At 43.8% G+C, this 20892-nt stretch overlaps 1 protein-coding gene across 1 annotated transcript in view; it reads right to left on the reverse strand.

The window, feature by feature from the left end:
• ATP12A (ATPase H+/K+ transporting non-gastric alpha2 subunit) overlaps positions 1-14742 on the reverse strand; it is a 127169-nt gene extending 112427 nt beyond the window's left edge. Inside the window, exon 1 of the mRNA XM_078681821.1 lies at positions 14505-14742. Coding sequence (XP_078537947.1) covers positions 14505-14531 — 27 coding nt within the window. The 5' untranslated portion in view covers positions 14532-14742. The remainder of the gene's footprint in view (positions 1-14504) is intronic.
• Positions 14743-20892: the final 6150 nt, after the last annotated feature.

Here is a 20892-nt window from a genome sequence, read left to right on the forward strand (position 1 = left end):
ACTAGCACTAAAATGGTAGTTGACTCTGTGTCATGCCTAATAAATCGGCTGTTGATGACATAAAGAGCAATCTGCGTTAAACAAATAGCCTACTGAATTAGTGGGGTCGAAACGTTGACATTTCTTCACCAAGCCAGCTTGAACAACAGTGATTCAGTACTGTGTTAACATTGGAAACCAAGGCTCAACATTTTTTTTTGTTGTAAATTATGATTAATAGGCTCGAAGAATGAACCACACTTTCTAAAGTGATATATTGTTTTGATGCACACTAAACACTTGCAGTCACTACCCCACCCTCACCTGAATCACAATCACTCCACCCTGCCTTCCCCCCTTTTCCCCACCTAGGGACCTCACTGTATATAATAATATGTAAACAATGTCAATAATAGACTGAATTCAAAGCACCCCATGGAGCATCTGAATATAGTTACACAACATCAAAAGCTTAAAATATGCGAGTTATATAGAACAACAAAAATCAGATTCAAAACAGGTTTCTTTCAGCAATGTCTCCAATTGTTTTTAATTGCTTCAGTATCCTTCAATGAAAGCAAGTCCAGAAAACAAGTCCACATATATTTCATACGATATTCGCGAAAAAACAGTTGCTTGACTTGGCCTTAAACATAATTCATCGATTACAGCCTACGCGTTTCGTCCTATCCAGGACTTCCTCAGGGCTTAAATTCGATATGGATATAAATCATGTAACAGTCCCAGTGGACAACAAGTCTTATTGTTGACTCACCGCAAAAAACACCATATTACAGTTTGGCAGCTTCCACCCACACTGCCAGAAGGATTCCATTCCCTTTGACGAATTCCTTCGGATTCGCCGAAACTGTACTAACTTGACAGAATATCAACGCCATGGAACAGAACTAAGAATTAGATTGCTCAATAGAGGCTATCCGCATCGCTTAATTCGACAAGCCTTTAAAAGAGCAAAATATTTTGATCGTGACTCTCTACTAAGCGGCACTAAAAGGAAACCGGCAGATCGCATTACCTGTGTCATTAATCACTCCTCATTGAATTATAAAATTAAAAATATAATCAACAAAAACTGCAACATACTGGAAACAGAAGAGAGTGAGAACTTTGGAACAAAACCCCTAGTAGCCTACAGGAGGAATAAAAATCTAAGAGACCGGCTGGTCCATACTAGGAATAAACAGAAAACTAGGAATAATCAGAGTTCAATAACAGGACAAAGTCCTGTACTAGGTAACCACAGATGGGGGTCGTGCCACGCCTGCGAGGCAGCATTCACAACTGAATCTGTCAATTATAACAACTTTGAAGTAACTCTGAGATCACTAACAAACTGTAGGAGTAGCAATGTTGTATATATAATTCTGTGCCCTTGCGGCCTCGCCTATATTGGAGAAACAGGCAGGGAATTCCGCATCAGATTTAGTGAACATAAATCTGCAGTTAGACTGAAAAGAATATCAGCACCACTAGTACAACATTGTATAGATCTCAATCACAATGAAAGTGAACTGTGGTGGTGTATCTTGGAGAAGGTCCAACTCCGATTAGGCCAGACTATGGAGTACACTCGAAAAAGACGTGAGTGTTTTTGGATTTATCACTTTGATAGTGTTCACAAAGGACTGAATGAAAATATTGCTTGGCTTGTCACTAAACATATATAAATCGATGGATCCTATTCATGTTAGCCTTAAGAGCACTTGACCCTAACTTCAGTATAAAAATAGGAAGTTCCCAAATAAATCACTTTTGCAATTTTACTGGGTGATATTACACACGATTAAACAATTTTGATAATGCGGAACAGCCTAAAATGAGTTATGTGGTATTATTATTGGGGGTCAATACTAGCGGGACAATGTGAGAATAACACTATGAGATTCAGTACGGAGTCGTCGTAAATATTCAGTACTTATTAGTATAGAGAGAATAAAATATGGACCTGACAAAGATGGCGCGCACGGAGATCGAATAGCACGAGAAAGGTAATCATTTGATCCCTTCCCAAAATGGCGCCGAAAATCTAACCGGAAATCATGTTGATTCCTTCCGGTTCGGCAAAAGTACGCAGGCGTTGATAGCGGGTACGAGGGATACTACTTAAGATCGCGCCAGTATCGGCTAAAACGCAGGCCGCAGAAGGGGAGAACAGGCAGGAAAAATAGACGCACGGGAGGCTACATCGTAAACGAGGTAAGCGCCGCGGACGTGTTTGGAAAAAATCGGGGGAACCTAGGATTCATTGAGATAAGGAATCGCTAAAACGCAATGGGTGTCCTTAAATCTAAGTCCCGAGTGGGTAGTAATATGTGACAAGGGAGACATGTCGACTCCAAATTGAGTGAGTCCGAGAGGGTCTCTGACCATATGCATTCGAAGTATATCGCTGGAATTTATAAAATATCCAGTGTAGGTACCATTTAGAAAATATGTGGCTTGTGAGGAGTAGTACAATGTACCTCATACAACGGTTGCTCCTTGGGAGTATTAGAGATAGATAGAAGAACGATTATACCACAGATAGTAGATATTGTAAAAAGATAAATATACTCACATTTTATAACCCCCAAAAGGAAAAATTTTAATAATTTAATAACGACGTATATGATCTTTTGTCTACTTTTTGACTTAGAATCTGTCACAACTCTGAAAGCGATGTACAGAGAAGTAAGGTTGCGCGTATGAGAGGCAAGACATAAGAAGAATTTACAGTTAGCCCCAGAGCATGATACATTAAGGTTAGTCATTCATATGTATTCATTTTACTACTTAAAATAAAGGGAGAACAAGAAAATGAATTACTCGCTACTATCTTTAAGGTCAAACAGAAAACAAAACTTAAAAACAAAGACATTCTAACCTGCGCCCCCCTTCGGATATATCGAAGAAAAAAAGGAAAGAGTAGGCCCTCTATCAACTTAGATGACAAGATATCTTGTGGTAAGAATTGTTCCAGTTTTTGTTCCTTACGTTTGAAACAACTAAAAAAACGAGTGATATAATGATACAATGAACTTTATTTAGAAAGTCCATAAGAATAAACTGCAATACTAACAAAGCAATAAGGAGTAGCCCCACACAGGACATTTGCTGAAAAATTAGGGGTAAGAGAATCTTTTTCTTTACACATGCCAATAACATATATGGATAAGGAAGTAAGAACAAACACGTGATATCTTTACTTTTTGCCTAGGTGTGACAGATGGATTCTTTATACTGATTACAAACGAACTTATCCGGAAAAGGCCATGTACTGACTTGATTGGAAGGTAAAAGACGAGAACATAATCTGTATATAGAATAGATAATGACAGGTCCAGAACTAGTATAAATACGTGTAATTACAGGGCCAGTACCTGCATAACATGAAATGGACGACTATCGTCAGCACCCTCAGAGCCCCTGTGAGATTAAAGACAATACAAGGGGCACATAGAATCGCCCTACCTTAGACTCTTCTCTTAAGTAGAGTACACAAAATGAATACACTCAGGTTCATGGTGCCACTGTCTCTAGGTGTGATTTGATGTCTCTAAGTTAATGTCAAAATTAATTGTATATAGTGAAATAATACTTGAGATGAGTTATGTCCTTGAATAGGGACTTAGTTACAGGAATATGATATTGTACCTTCTTTTAAATTACAGATACCCTGCACACAAAGAAGGATGAAAGGATAAAACTATTTCTAAGCTGGTCCTGAGGAAGGTGGTCTTATCCCACCGAAACGCGTAGACCTGGCGTTAAGAAACATTTAAGATCTTTGTTATCCCAAACTTAGAGATTGTTTTAGAACTTGTTAGAGTGTGAAACGGTATGAATGAGATGTATGTTAGGTAGCTAATGTGTGTCACAGGGGTATAATTGGTTTTTGTTGTCTCTATGCATTCTTCAGAACAAACAATATACTTTGGACTGTATAAATGATGATATTCGATTTTGCACTGTCTAAGTTATTTGGATTAAAATAAATGCCAATGAACTGATGATTAACACGAAAAAAAGACTCAAAAGAAAAAAAGTAAAAAAACTGTTTTAAATAATTTTGATAAAATCTAAAAAAGAAATAAAAGACATTCAAATGAAAAATATGAGACTGTCATTCCTGTACTAAATGTAAATGTTGATGTTTAAATTTTGAGAGCGAAGCCAGAATAGAAACTATGTTTTGACCATGGGGGAATTTTTGATAATTGCTGACTCCTTAAAGTTCACACAAATTCACCAAAGCCTAATACTATCAGTAAGCACCCAGTTGTATGATAACATTGCCTAATCCATTGACGTGCTCAGTTTCCCTTCGATCTTTGCATCCAGTACACAACATGAATCCTTATAACATAGTTTAAGAAAGTCGCTTGTGTATTAAACTTTCAGAAATTCAACGTCCTACTGTCTGTCTTGCTGCCTATCTCTATAATTATAACTTTTAGTCCAACAGACTATCGTCTTCCCAAATCATTTTGCCAATCCAAAAGTGATGTATCCAAAACAACCTTACAATTCTGCTTCTTTCACACACGCATCTTCCCGTTGCGTCGACCGGTCCGATAAATCCCGCCGTGGACTTGCTTTCTGGACTTGCTTTTATTGAAGGATACTGAAGCAATTAAAAACAATTAGAGACATTGCTGAAAGAAACCTGTTTTGATTCCGATTTTTGTTGTTCTATATTACTCGCATATTTTAAGCTTTTGATGTTGTGTAAATATATTCAGATGCTCCTTGGGGTGCTTTGAATTAAGTCTATATGAGCAGCTTTTTGACGGTGGGTTGCTACAAGTGAGCCTCTAATTTTTGGAGAGAGATATAGAGTGAGCTAACTGCTTTAGTTGGATTTTCCACAGTGCACACAACAGGTGTTACCCTCATCGTCTGAGTGCAGTTAAATAATGTCAATAATAGACCAATGCTCAGTGTGAATTAAACACTATGAGCAAAGACTACCTTGTCTTGAATTTGTATTTATGTTGTGAATTTCTTATTGTATGATCACTTTCTGGAACTACTGTTCCTATGTACTATCATTACTGATGGGCACCAAGCCCACACTGTTGGACAATGCCATTATTATAGGAATCTGTATCAACTAGCAATACCCTTATTATAGGGATCAATCAAGTCTACTAGTTGAAGGAGCAATACCCTCCATCAAAGAAATACCATATACATACATAGAGGAAGAACACCATTCCTACATTATATGGGGCTATACACAGGTGCAACAATCGAAGGAGTGCAAGAAGGGCTTGCACTGTTTCCAAGGGCACTCCAAATGGAGATAAAACTCCTAAATAGCAATTTCCAAAGTGCGTTTTATGTAGTTCAAACAAGCGTAATCCAAGTAATCTTTCTTGAGAAAATTTATTTAAAGGGTCACATATTACATCATCATAGTGACTCCTTTGTGAAACTAGACGTTAGAGAACACGTTTACATAACATCCATGAATCTATGCATAATCCCTATGCATTTCGGGCGAGGCCCTTCTTCAGGGGATAGCAATGCATCTGTAAGTAAATAAATCGAAGTCAGGAAGGGGAGCTCGCAGCCACAAGCTAAATAAACATGGTATGACGGTGAAATGAATACATGCAATTCAGAAAAAAAACGCCATGCGGAACGAGGGAAATGTGCGCAAAGTAACCCATGTCTTTCTGTTAAAAGTTGAAAATCATGCAGTCGGGGTGAGTAGAAAACAGAATCCTCGTGTGCAAAATAAAAACGGAACCCGAACTAGTGCCAAAGAGATCCGAGACCCCTGGTAAGTATGTGAGATAAATAACAACCAAAAAACTCAAGATTCGACTGGTGAGGTTTGGTTTAAAAAGGAGTGTGACCAGTGACAGAACCAACTTGCGAGTGAAAGTGGGGTAGAGAAAAAGCTTACCGATGGGTGAAAAACGCGACGCGCCAAACGCCGTGCAGCCGAAGGTTTGTGAGTGGCCAGCGGAAATGCGGAAGTAAATAAGGTGCCTCGAAAGAAAAAACGGACTCCCGTAACTAAACATAGATGGAACACTCATATCTAGAAATACCCCGAGGGGTTGGGAACAGCCAAACATGCACAGAAAGGTGTAATAGAACAGCGAATCAAACAGGGATTGGTACCGATGTGGTGCGTGAACTAACGCGACATCTACATTCAAAAAATGGCAGCCATCTTGGAATGGGTTCAGAATCATGTACATACACAATGATAGCATGGTATACATAACAAAGAATGATAAAGGTGACCAGAGTGTAAGTGATTAGAGGGTAAAAGGAAGCAAGGTAGGAAACCAAACGATAGTACGAAGTAACGAAGTAAAATATGAAAAGGTGATGACAATAGGTAAAAAGGGAAAGTGATGACAGTGTAAAAGAAGATATAAAGCAGAGGGCATAAACTCGGATGTGACATAGTAGAGGATTTGCTATAAGACGACCGGTTGGGTTTAAGAAAAGATGGTAGTGGAAAAAGTAAAAACCATGGAAAAACAGAAAGGAACATATAATTTCAAGCGGAGAATGATTAAGTTGAAGTGAAGTTGAGACAACACATCTCTATAAGAAACAACTATATTCAAGTCTTTCATTGAGCCCCTTGGGCTGGCAGGCATCCAGTTTTTTGATCCACATTGTCTCCCTTTGGAGTAGTAGTTTCTTGTTGTCAACGCCTGCTTTCAGTGGGACAACCTCCAAAACAAGGAACTTCAGTTGGCTCACGTTGTGCTGGTGTGTGATGAAGTGAGCGGCTAGTGGGGCTTTGGTTGATTTGTTCCTGATGGTACTCTTATGTTCGGTTAACCGAACTTTGATCTTTCGTTCTGTTTTGCCTACATAAGGCAGTCCACAAGGACATTTGAGTAGGTATACCAGATTCATAGAATCACAAGTGGCGTTGGTTCTCAGTTTGATGGCTTTTCCTGATGATGGATGGTTGAAGGTGTTACCCGGAATTATATTGTGACAATGGCTACAATTGTGGCACGGTATGGTGCCACCGTAGTTGATAGGAGTTTCAATGGGTTTGTTCTCAAGAATGTTCTTTAAATTCTTGGCTCTCTGATATGCGAACAGTGGTCTGGTGTTGAAAATGCCCTGGAAATCTGGTTCAAAACGGATCATGTCCCAACTCTTGAGAATGATGTTTTTGATGGCCTTGCTTCTGGTTGAGTATTTAGAAACGAAAACTGGTCTCTGTTCGTCAGTTAGTTTGATGTTGGTCCTTAAAAGTTCTGCCCGAGTTTTGGTGGCCACTCGGGTTTTAGCTGCTTGCAATGTGACTTCAGGATATTTCCTGTCTCTGTATTTTTGTAATATTTTTTCTTCGGAGTTTGCGTAGGCTTCTGGTTCAGAACAGATTCTTTTGGCCCTTAAGAGCTGAGAATAAGGCAAATGAGTTTTGAGTGGTGTCGGATGACAACTAGTGAACATCAGAGCGTTGTTCCTGTCTGTGGTTTTGACGAAAAGATCGGTTATCAGTTTGTTGTTGAGTAGTGTCACCTGGACATCCAGGAACGGCAAACTATGGGGGCTGATGGTGTGGGTAAACTTTATGTGGTCGTCCAAAGAGTTTATGTGTTTCAGAAATTCCAAAATTTCATCGGGTTGACCGGTCCAAATGAGGAAAATGTCATCAATGTACCTCCATAGGGTGAGAATGTTATTAACCCATTTGTTGTGACTCAGAATGTGATCCAGTTCCATGCGGTGCATGAACAGGTTGGCGTAGCTAGGAGCAGCGCAGTTTCCCATTGATGTTCCAACGAGTTGGAGATAGAACTCGTTGTTATATGAAAAGTAACTGTGATACAACGTGTACTGTAGAAGTTCAAGTATCAGAATTTTCAAAGCGTCATCGATGGGATGGTCTAATAAGAAAGATTCAATGGCTTCCATGCCCCTATTGTGTGGAATCGATGTGTACAGAGCACATACGTCAATAGTTACCAGAGTGTGTACTTTGTCAGGTTCAATGATGACTTCGTGGAGACGCTTCAAGAAGTCAGTGGTGTCACGCAAGTAAGTGGACATGGATGAAACAATGTCTTGTAGGTATAAATCAATGAACTTGCCGGTGGGTTCATGGATGGAGTTTTTTGTGGAAACAATCGGACGGAAAGGGGGCTTTTTTAGATCCTTGTGAATTTTGGGAAGCATGTGAATGCTTGGACATTTGGGATGAGGTTGTGTTAAATATTTATGATCTTTTTCCGTGATTGTTCCCATACTAAGAGCTTTATCCAAAATGACTTTAAGTGTATTAGCAAAGACACCGGTAGGATCATTTGGTAATTTCATGTATAGATTCTTGTCGTTGACATGTTCACTAACACTGGTGTGATAAAAGTCACTGTCCATGACGACAAGAGCGCCGCCTTTGTCAGCTTTACAGCACGTAATTTCACGATTGTTAACAATTTGGTTGAGTGCTCTAGATTCCTTAAGGTTGAAGTTGTTATGCTTGGGGTGAGGTTTTTTGAAGATCTCTCTGATAGCGTTCGAAGTGATGGTTTCAAATGAGTCGAGTATTTTGTGACTGACAGGAGCCACAAATGTACTTCTGCTTCTTAAACCTTTGCAAGCATGTGAAGTGGGTGTACTGGTCGGCGGGCACACGTTGGAGAAAAAATGTCGGAGTCTCAAGGTTCTCAAGAACTTATACAGGCTAATCTCAGTTTCCAGTTCGGTAGAGTTATAGGTGGGAACAAAGGAAGTCCCACGTTCCAAGGTGGACAATTGTATTTGAGATAGGTTGGTGTTAGAGATGTTGATCACTAAGGTCTTTTGCTCCTGGTACCTTGAGCGATTGAGGTGGATGTTGTATCTCTTGGAGTTGCTGCCCCGCCTGGTTCGACGTTGGCAGTTAGGCCTACATCTAAAAAAGAAACACCAGAGGTGGAAGATGAGGTTGGCGGAACATTCACAGGTGTTTTCGGTGGTGCCATGTTTCTGGGTGGTCGACTGTAGTTAGTATAACCTCTTTGAGAGGCAGAACCATCTGTGGAGCTTCCTTCATCCGAAGATGGGTTACTATATGGTCTTTGTTGTCTACGTTGGGCATAAACTTCTGCCCAACTGTACACCTCGCCCAATTTATAGTCCATTGTGTCGCGTCTGTATTTTCTGATTTTCCTATCATTTATCTCCTTCGTGTACTTATCCAATTGTACGTTGATGTCAGCGAGAGCTTTGTCCAGGTCTTCTTTGGCCATATTGTTTTCCAAGTTGCGTGAAATATGTGTTATTTCCTTGTCAAGATCATCGATGACTTTTGAAAGTTCCTCTACAATCAAAAGGATTAAATCCAGTGAACAACGGTTAAGGATGGCGTACCATCGTTCCGTGAATTTCGGGTTGTTCCGACAGAGGGTAGGCTTCAGGGAAATTCGTAATCCTCTAGGGATGCGTTGGTCTTTGTGGTATCTGATGAGGGTTCCCGCGTGTAAACGTTGATTGATGATTCTCTTAGAGGTATATAAAAGTTGTCTCAACATGCTAGGGTTGGAGAAGGCGCTTGTGGATGAGGGGTCTACTTCCTGAATCAAAGCGTAAATGCGTGTGGTTTCATCTTGGGAGAACCCAAAGGTGTCGGCCCGATTGGCTGTGGTACTTGCGATTTCTTCATACGACATAATTCAACGATAGGTGCTCACCAGCGTGGCCAGAGGTACGTTGATATACAAAATGAATAGGAGGTGGCGGCACACTGAATGTGTAATGTTCATCAAATGTTCATCAAATATAAAGTAAACCAATGGTAGGTATTTTCGGGTGCCTGGAAATAATCCCTTCCGGCCGGTAGGGACGGGGATTTGAGCAACAATCGAAGGAGTGCAAGAAGGGCTTGCACTGTTTCCAAGCTATACACAGGTGCCCACACTGTTGTTTAAGTCCATCATTACTGTAGGAGGCTCGACTGCCCAACAGCTAGGAAACATCTGATATCATAATATGAGTAAGAGGTCTCCACTATGTGGACAATGCCCACGATGACATGATGTGGTTCAAGACCTCGCCCAACCAGCCCCCCTCTAAAGTTATTTCAGATGCATGTTGACAATCCTTGGCCTCTAGATCAGTGCCCCATCTTCACAGAAGGGTCGCTATTGGGCAGGTGCGTCATTGCAAGAGTGGGCAGAGGCAGCCTCTCTTTCGGCGTCGTCTATCCTGACAGAAGAGGGCAAATGTCATCACTGGATGAAACCTAACCCCATTGTTATTGGACCAATCTGATTTTTCCATTGGCTCTTTTTCAATGCCCTTTATCACAAGAGGGGGTCCAAAAAAACAACCTTACAGTGGAATGACCATCTTTTCAGGAGGAGCATGTGACTTTGACCCAAACCTTATCGTCAAAAGAAATTTGTAGATACCTTCTGAGCATATGTCTTCTAATCATTCATTTGCCAGTGACCACCTCACCACTTTCAGCTTCTTCTTATGTGGAAAACCCATCTCTTCCTCGAAACAGAACAGAAAGCAGAACTGATCCCGAGCAAATCAGATCACTGCTATCATCTAACACTCAACATCTTCCTCACAGAAATCGACACCTAGTTCAAAATTGAACCACGAGTCTTAAAAAAGGGAAATAATAATCCACATTTGTAAAGCGCACAATCACCCGTTAGGGTCTCTAGGCGCTGGGGGCCGTCGGGAAGATTAAGCAAGCTATTGCCCAGAGTCACATGGTGCTGGGCTAACCTGCCGCCGGAGCCGGGGATCGAACCGTGGTCCCCAGATTCCAGCGTCAGTCGCCCTGGCCGCGGCGCCACACCTCTTCCTTAAAAGAAACTAATTAATCTTTATTTTCGGATCCCAGCATGAAAATACAGTTCTTTAAAAAGGGGTTGAAGGGAAGCCAGCACTCAAATTCCTTAACTGGCAACACAGGCATTTCCTGAGCAGATCTACAAAGATGTCATGGAAGGCATCAATAAAAGTTGCTGTGCTGTGTTGTGTGAAAGAACAGGAAAGTGCCACATCTACTAAGGTAAGAGTGCCCTTCCAGTACAAAATACTATGCCTACAAACATTAAAACTTCTTCCAAATTTGGGTAGGTGCTGGACAGTGCAGCGCACATGCAAAGGTGGAAAGGTTTAGAGAAATAATAGTATTTCTTTAAGTTAAAACCACTTTCACCAAGGAGTGTTTTTTTTGGCGCAATACCCTGTATAGTCAGGGATTTGTGTCAATAGCCATGGGCAGTTGCTTGGGAAAGCCAAAGTCCAACCCATGGAAGGGCCATTATTAAGCGTTCTTATATAGCGCTCAATTACCCGTAGGCATCTCGGCGCTTGCCTTGGGAACCCGTCCTGTGAGATACCCGTACTGGGCATCCCCAAGGTGAAAGCCAGGCATCCCGCTGCGGGGGAGGCGGGTGTAGTGGAGATTAAGCAAGCTAATGCCCAGAGCTGCAGATTGTGAACCTGTGACTCGAGTAGGCACCGAAACGAGAATTATCAAGTCCGTGGATATTTGGGCTCAAGACCCTGCCGCGTGGGGAATTGAACCCTGGTCCCAACTCTGCTTCAGGGTCTGCCTCCTCTAACCAGTGAGCCAAACTTCTCCATCTGATGAAAAGTAATGAAAAGTTACTTTCAGGCAACTTTCAGGCACAAAACAAGTTTGTCGTGGAAAGCAAATTCAAAATAAACAGTTTGTACTGGTTTGCATCACTTTTATGACACAAACTCAGCGCAAGATGTTATTATAGCTTCCCCTGTGTAGTTAATGCTTTGCACAAAGTAAACTATTTTAATGAGTGATAGGATCTAGCGCTAAAATTCAAAAATCCATCCAGAGCTACACAAAAAGGTCCAAAATGAGTGACTGAAACGAAATGATTGATCACAGGGCAGCGCAACCGAAGCTAGATGGTCAAGTGGCCTCTGACGGTTAAAACCGCAGCCCTCTATAACCACCGACAAACCAGCTGGGAGCTTGTTATGCTAAACGAACGTTCTCCGTGCAGAATTGCGCTGACTCGCATCTGCACCAGTCAACTCTATGCACTTATACTTACGGTTGAACGCCCCGTGCCCTAAAGCAGCCTGCAGGATCGAACTGGTATAGGGTAGTCTGGCAGTGAGTGACAGAAGGGTGGTTTAAAAGGTCAGTCACGGCGCCGGTTTCTGGGCCTGTTTTATAGTCTGTAATGAGTCTGTGGCTGCCGCCACAGAAGTATGACGCCGCCCTCTCCCCACAACACGTCAGGGCTTTAAGTGGGATAGAAAAACTTGGGGTTCTCACAAAGGGGCGTGGTCGTTGTCATTTGGGGCGCGGCTTAAAAAACGTACATTACAAATCTGTGCTTAACATAGTGTGCCGCCCGACTGGTATTTTTCTGCTTCTCTCATTGCATCCAGCCAAATAATGCAACAAGGAACATCACACCTACAATAAGCCAGGGCTATTGTCTTTGTTAATGGTTGTTAGTTGCATATAATAAATAATCAACGACTACGGCTTTGTTGAATATAATGTTGAAAATGCTTCAGTTCTGAAATGATGAAATCCTGAAAGAACTAAAACGAGTCTATTTTAAGTTACATCAAAGTCTTTGAGCAGCGGTACTGCTGCAGAGTTAAGCTTTTCTTTGTTGGGGGCAAAAATGGAGAGCCCGATAGGGACCTGTCTGGCACCTGCTTTTAAGAACTGCTGGTGTTCAGCTCCAGCACGACCCGGCCCACTTAAAGCCCTGCAGTAGGTCCTAGGCCGGTCATTTAAGGAAGACTGCAGTCAGACATTGTCTTTCTCGCAATGCTTACTTGGGTTTAAGCCCTCCTGACCCCCTCACCGAGCTCTGAGATTCTTGTCAAGACAGTTAAGATAGGAAAACAACAGAGGTGAAGTCACCCAAATCATGGAGTGCGCTTAGTGATACAGAGCTGATAGATGTAAAAAAAAAAAAAAGAGCTCGACAACCTCGGGACCCTTTACATACGTATTCCTAGCACAGCAGGGAGGAACGAGGTGCACGCGTGCACGTTTTGATCAAATCAGCCATTCCACAGAGCGACAGACCCAAAATAATAATTATTTTTTTAATAAGCAAAAGTGACTTTTGAAATAACATAGCCACCCTACTATATGGTATCTCATCCATACAAAATGCGTCCAACTTAGCAGCATGAAAATGTCCAACCTCCGCAGACAATCACCCGCCCCCAAAATCCGAACCATCTTGGCTCCAATGTGTCAAATATAAACTTCCAAGCAATCCGTGCTGGTTCTCCTACATACCACACCCACGCAATTTCTCGAATCTCGATCGACCCCACCAAAAGGTACAGCCCAGGTGCGCAACGCTCATTGGACTCAAGGGGCTTCAGCCACCCCCGTCGTGTGTGGCAGCCCGGGCTGAGACAGCTCCAGGGCGCGCACACAGCCGCACCCGAGCACTTCACAGGACTTTGCAAGACCATTTGCATGTTAATTAGGTATTGTTATTGTTTCGCCCCTTCTAAGAGCTCCTGCAGCTCCACTCTGCCTACTGCTTAAAGATTCAGCCCCCCCCCCCCCGACATTTTTTCTTAGCCTCCCCTCCCCCCCCCCCCCCGAAAATGTGGCTCAAGTTGCGCCTCTGGTACAGCCTCACCACAGCCCTCAACACCCCGCTTCTCAGCAAAATTCCGTGCTTCCATCAACATTCTGGGACACACTGCTTATGAGCGCTAATTGGCCACTGGCTCGCTACAGTCATTCAACTTCGACGCAAAAGTACCAACCAGAGACGATTTTATAGCTATGAACTCACTCCTACCAAGCAGGGGACGTGGTTTAAGGCAGAGTTCGTATATGGGACCCTCGCAGAAAAGAGTGTAAGTTATCTGAGGAGAGGTGGTCCCTGGGTAGTCCAACGCGCCGGGGGCGCACTCTTGCAGTGAGAGTTGCACATAGTCGGTGCATCGGGTGTAGAAGAGAGTGCAGAGGTGGTACTACTCCAGAGCGGCTCGCACAATCTATCATGGGAGACAAGGGTGGCACTCCAGCAGAGGGTGAGACACTCAAGGGGGCACAGGTGGTACTCCTGCGGAAGGCGCACAACGGCTGAATGGGGTGCGTGACTGCCCACCCCAAGAAATACCACAATCTCTTGTCAAGGTGAACCCTCCACAGAACTGCGCCTCTTACACTGATGCCTACAGGTGACCCCAGGGCCCCTCCCCATGTAGTGTAGGGCACACAGGTGGCACGCTTGCGGAGGGGTGCCGCAATGAGTGTTCTCTGTAGAGTGGTGCGTACAGATGTTCACACTCAGTGTAGATTGTACTCATGGAGAGAAGTGGTCCATAGCACCTGGCACCCTTTGAGAGCCTGTCACCGGACAGGTGTGCGCGCACATTGCACACTCTGTAGTCCTGTGGCTGTGGACCAATGGTCACAGCGGCAGTGGCACTCAAGTGGAGGGCTGCACTTAGCAAAGTCGTGGTACGCACAGGTGACACTCCAAGCAGTAGTGCGCACACTCTGGGTGAACCATTGCGCGGACGTATCCGAAGCCACTCACCTCGGGATCCATTGAGGTACGTGTCATGGTCCCCTAGGCCGGTCTCGTGTTGGCAAGGGCAGTAGGTGCAGTCGTGGGTGGCCGTCGGCAGGAGTGAGTGCAGGAACAGCAGAGACAGGGGCTGCGTCCCAACCGAAAGCCAATGTTAGCTGCAGTACTCCCCGCTCTTTGTCATCCTTCGGCCAGATCACGACAGCGTCGAGAACCGTGCGCAGGCGACAGTGGCCGTCGGCTGCAGAAGTACTGCAGCTCTGCCCCACCCTGTCCCGGCCCTGACCAATCCCGAGCTGCCCCTAGCCTGTAATGGAAATTTACCTATGTGGACGCAGGCTTACCACCCCCATGACGGTAAATGCTTGTCCCTCCCCGCCCTCCAGGCTTCCTCGAAAAGCATCGGGCTCCCTCTGTGGCCCAGCCACCGAGCGCTGGTGTCCCAAGAAGGACACGCCTCTCCCGGATTCAGCCATCTCACGCTTAATATCAGGGTGTCGTTGGGACAGAATGCCGGGGAAGTCACTTAGAGGTTGCATATGATTATGCAAATGTTCTTTCGTTCACCTACTGGCAAACATGAAACGTGCTTTGAAGTGATGTGATTATATGATGCGCACACCCGCAGGGTCGGATTGGGATTGAAAATCGACCTGGGCACACACAAAAAAATCGGCCTCATTTGCATAATGCCTTTCCTCAAATCACTGCTTCAGCGTAATTACATTAAAAAGGAGTGTGTGTGTGTGGGAGGGGGGGGGGGGCTTAAAAACAATGCACGCATTAGTTTACACTAGTAAAACACACCTGAAAACAAGTGAGGCCACTTCTACTGAGGCCCCCTGCCACGCTCAGTATGTGCATATATGAATGGGCCGGCAAGCGAGACAAAGGGAGAGACACCTCTGCCTATTGCTAAACCGGGGGTGGGAATGAGCGCCCATCTGCCTGCAGAAAGGCCACTCAGCCACCCACTGGGCTGCTAAAAAAGCAGCCCACAGCAGGAACTCAGACACCGGCCCCTCGGGCATTGCCCCACGTTACCAATCCGAGGCTGCACACCCGTATGTCCTGCTTTACGTCTTCCTGTGGTCCATTGCTTCCCTGCTGCATTCTCGCTTTCTTTCTCCGTTCCCTCCTTTCTTTTTCCTCTTCCCTCGTTCTAAGCAATAGTCTCTCCCCTTCCCTTTTCTTTTTAAAGACCTTCCCTTGTATTCATTTAACTCAATTTCCTACTCTCCTCAGTTACTTGCTTCATCATTCCCTCTTCACTACGTTTTCTCTGCCTCCATCGCTCACCCTCCCTGTTCCCTTTTTATTTTTTTTGCTGATTTCGCTCAACTTCACGTTTCCCTCCTTCCACCGTCCCTTTTGCTATCTCCCTTGCTTCCTTCCATTCTCCTTTCACTACTCATCCCTTCTCTCCCTTTTCTCCAATGCCTTGCATTTTTGTTATCTTTTTCTACATCCTTCGTATCTCCCTCTCCCGTCTTTTCCATCACTCCTCATTCAACCTTTTCCCCCATCACGTCGCTCCTCCTTTCACCCCTTTCTCCCTTCCTTACTGTTTTCATTCCAATGTAATTCATACCAGTCACAGTAATAATTGTTAATTGCTTTACAGTCTGACGTTGGAAAATGAGACTGACATTTAATCCACTAATGAGAATGCTGTACAAAGTGTACTTTATATCTTCTCTTACATGTTTACTGTTCTTTATGGTGCAACAGAAAACTGCGTGTGCCAAGGAGTTGGAGATTGGAAAGACCATTGAGAGGAACAGTCAGCAAAGGATGGCTAGCATAAGTGCTTGTTTTGAAAATATTTTCCCTAAATCCATCAAGTACTAAATTATCCCATGCAGAATAGATTAGTTTGCTGCAAACACCTATTTGGCGATTTGCTTTTATTCATTTAGATTCGGGATGCATCACACTTGTAGAATTTCTTAAATGTTTTAATTTTAGATAACTGTTAACTAGCCCCTGATAATGATAGTGACTTGCCACTAGTCCCGTTTTTTTAGGTAATGCCTAAGAAATGCATGCATGCTATGTTGCTTGGGCAAGATATTGTATACAAGGGGCTTGCAGCCTGCCCATTGCTTACTATCCGTTTGCTTCATCGTCAGTTTTATTTTATGCTTTATAATTGGTCAGTTCGTGCCGGCTTCACTTCCTTTTCTTTTGACAGGAGCCTGGACCAAGTACTAATTGCTTCAGCATGATTTCTGTCATTCTGCTGATGGTGCTGAGATTAAGATATTTTTTCTTTTTCCCCTGTCATCCTTGTCCATCATGGCTGGACTGGGAATAGAATCCAGCCCTGGCAATTCCTCTTGACCGGCCCTGGAGGTGGGGTATTTTGGGGGGGAGCTACTTAGAAGCGCTGGCCCCTGGGTGGGAGGTGCTAGTGTCAAGCACCGCTGCCGCTTTTGTTACATAGGGCAGATATCGCAGCATTGCTGTAAAGCTGCCCAAGTAACAAAATCAGCTCCCAACGGTCAAAACCGGCCCCTCACCCTTCTGGTCCACCGGAAAAACGCCTGTTCCCGCCACAGCCAGTCCGGTCCTGTTGTCCATGGTCCTTTTTCTCTTCCACTTCCATTGTCCATGTTGCTTCTTCCAGTCCCAACCCCACCACCCATTGTTTGTGGTACTTTTTTCCTCCCACTTGCACCCACCATTATGCATGGTGCTTCTGCCCCAACTTACCCCTTGTTGTCCACGTTGTTCCACTTCCAGCCCTTGTTATCAGTCCCGCTTCCTCCCCTTCTCACCTCCCTTGTCTGTGTTGCTTCTTCACCTCCCACACCCCCTTGTCTGACAAGCAGCATCCATCCAATGCTGCAAATTAGCACATTTTAGATAATACTCACGCTTTCAACTTGAGAGACTATCTACCGGCACATGCTCAAAAGAAGTATATAATATGCCTCACTCATGTGGAAAAATCAAGTTTATTGTGCTGCGGTAAATAGCATACCATGCACATGACCAATCAGATGCCAACAGCTGACTCTATTGTCCCCCTCGCCATAGACTCCAACATCTTCACAACTTGGAGACCTCAACTTCCATCTTGATGACCACAATGACAACAACACTACCAACCTACTCAACATCATGAACCACATCATACTGACCCAGCTCATTCATGACTCCACACACTCCACAGGCTACACAATAGACCTCATCTTCACCTCCAGCAACTGAATCAGGTACAGCCATACCAAGGTACTCACCTGGACTGACCACACCATCTTCCACTTCAACATCACCAGCTCACGGACCCCAGTCAGTCCAATGCCCCCCACTACAGATGGAGCAATGGACCAACACACACAAAACTGCCCCATCTACACCAACAACCTAGACCAGAACATCAGAAACTTCATCAATTGGATCACAAACTATGGCGACAGCGTCACTCCCATTGGCAACAACACCCACAGAAGATCCACCAACCAGGCTAGCTGGTACACTGAAGTCCTCTAGATCACTAAACAACACTGTAGACAACTGGAAAGAAGATTTCGCAACAGGAGGACACAACAGACAAGACCGCCTTCAAGAAAGCCCACAACCTCTACAACAGACAGCTGAGAGAATCGAAGAAAAAGTCCATAGCCTCATGCATTGAATCAAGCTCGAATAACAGCAAAGAACTCTTCAACATTGTCAAAGAATTCTCCAACCCCTTAGCTGCAACTAACATCATTATCCCATCGCAGGAACTCTTCAACAACCTTGCACACTTCTCCAATGACAGGATCGCCAACATCTACAGAAACTTCTAAACCCAGCCTACAACCACCGACTTCTTCAAGCAGCACAACAACCACACTACAACCACAGACATCCGACTAACCAAATGGTGCCACCTCGACCCACAGGGCACCGTCTCGATCATGAACTCATTCTACTCAGGGTCCCCAACCGACCCATGCCCTTACTACATCTTCAACCCAGGAGAGGCCAGAATCAGCCAGGTACTAACCACCTAGTTCAATACTTTAATTGCTACAGCCACCATCCCGAGGATTGGAAACACAGAAAACAATGCCCTACTAAAGAAACCATCATCAGACGCCAGCAAACTAAACTACCAACCAATCTCCCTGCTCCTGTTCCTGACCTAAGTATAAGAAAAAGCCATCAACCAACAACTCCCCTCATATCTGTCAGTAGTAACAATGCGTTCTTACCTTGAAGTCTGCACTGTTTGGATTCGCAGAGACGTTATGTACCCACTTCCCACTACCCTACCATATAACCTCAGTATGATATAAACACTAGGATGTTGCAGCACGGTTCAAGGAGGAAGGCCTGGTGCTTGGACCCTTTAGTGCTCCTAGTTGTCAACCTGCGAGACAACCAGATAGCACTTTTAATTTTTTGGTCAATCACTATACACATTCCACACCAACTGTTTGGGACATTAGAACTTGAATGTCCATGTCCTACTTGCGACCAACTATTCTTTTCCTAGAGTCAGTGGAAGGAAAGACTTAACTGTTAGTAGTCCTGATCTATCCTCTGGATAAATCTTCTGGACAGATGTATGGTTGAATAATAGATCTATTTGTGTTACTATGAATAAACCAGAGAAGGATCAATTACTGTCTCAGTCACATATAAACAATAGATTTTCTTAGATTGTGTACACAGACTTTACTTATTCTCACAAATGAAGGAGGATAGGAGCACACTGCTTCACCTCCTAGCACAGTTTGCCCCTTAGCATCCTGGTAAAGGCAGTTCAGTTTAAATGCTTACTTGAATTTTTGTTGAAGTGTTTCACGAAAGTTGGAGCAGGTTAGTGCTGTTAATCTCTAGACACATGTGTTTCTGGGAGACTTTTTGAACAGAAGGGGAATGGGAGCACACTGCTTCACCTACCAGCTCAGTTCGCCCTTTAGCTTCCTGGTAAGTGCTGTTCAGTTTAAATGCTTACTTGAATTTTTCTAAGAGGATTGTGGCAGCCTTCGCAAGCAACCCCTGAATACATTTGTTTTTATCTCTACTGATGACGGATGATATCCAGAAACACGTTGTAGTGACTTCTGCATTTCTCTTTATAGTAATCTCTAATTTCTTTACCTATTAGAATGTTGACATGTGTGATGTAATAGAATCCTGGCTAAGCTTTAGGTCAGTTGAGACCTGGGGGCAGAGCTAAGATGACCTGCTCCTGGTGGGGCTGAATCTCATTACTTCATTATCTATTTAACTTCTGCTCAATATCTATGTACCTCGTACCACCTTACTTCTAATAAACTACATCTACAAGCACCTACTGGACCGTCATCATTCAACCTTCACTACACACGTGTCTAGAGATTTACAGCACTAACCTGCAATAACTTTGGTGAAATAATCCAGTAAATATTCAAGTAAGCATTTAGCATGAACTGCATTTACCATAATGCTAAGGGGTGAACTGTGCTGGGAGGTGAAGCGGTGTGCTCCCAACCCCCTTCATATTCTCACAAAAGCCAGGTCGCCACTACGCCGCTCTGTGCGATGACGGTTTTCTTTGTAGTATTCTATAAATGTTTTATACGACTATGTCTTGGTCAGAGAACTAAAGTACAAACTGTTGAAACCTTTCATCCAAGTTTGTGGGCATAATAAAGGCATGCATTCAAATTACTGATTTCCAGTACTCTAACAGGCACATGCATCAAACTCATAAATAGCGATTCCTAAATTGCGAAAAGTAAGGAATGGCAATTTAGATATCGCTATCCGCAATGCATGAAGCCGGTAGCAAAATAAATAAATTCGCAAAAAATCGCAAAAACGATTTGCGAGATCCCAAGTGTGACGCGCTAAAATGGAAAAATACTATTTGCCATTTCGCTTTTAGTGAAATCGCAAATACCAAAATCGCTATTTGCGATTTCGCAAAAAGCGTGTCGCATTGGAAGCATGCTGATGACATCACAACCAGGAAGTCATCCATCCCATGCTTCATTTAGTGCCCAGAGGAGCTCAGAGGAGGAGGACGAATACTGGAGCTGAGCTGAGCTGAAACACACCCAATTCTGTTTCTTGAAACTTTCTGTGCCCCATGATGGACTAAACAGCATCAGGGAATAGTGCCATGCCCAGAAAGAGGAAGATGAAGTTCAGTGAGAGAGAACTAAATCTAACTGAGGAGGTCTGCAAGAGACATGACAAGCTGTTTGGGAAATTGTCACTCAAAGTGCCAGAGGCTGAAAAATGAAGGATATGGCTGTGCATAAAGACCAAGGTGAATGCGGTGGGTGTCACACACCGCAGCATCGATGACCTAAAAAACAGTGATACGCCCTGCGGAGCCATGCAAAGGAGCGAATTGCCGAAAGGCTGAAGGAGGCAAGTGGCACAGGAGGGGGCCCATCTACTGTAC

This window comes from Lissotriton helveticus, chromosome 3_1 (assembly GCF_964261635.1).
Source record: "Lissotriton helveticus chromosome 3_1, aLisHel1.1, whole genome shotgun sequence".
Classification (NCBI taxonomy): domain Eukaryota; kingdom Metazoa; phylum Chordata; class Amphibia; order Caudata; family Salamandridae; genus Lissotriton; species Lissotriton helveticus.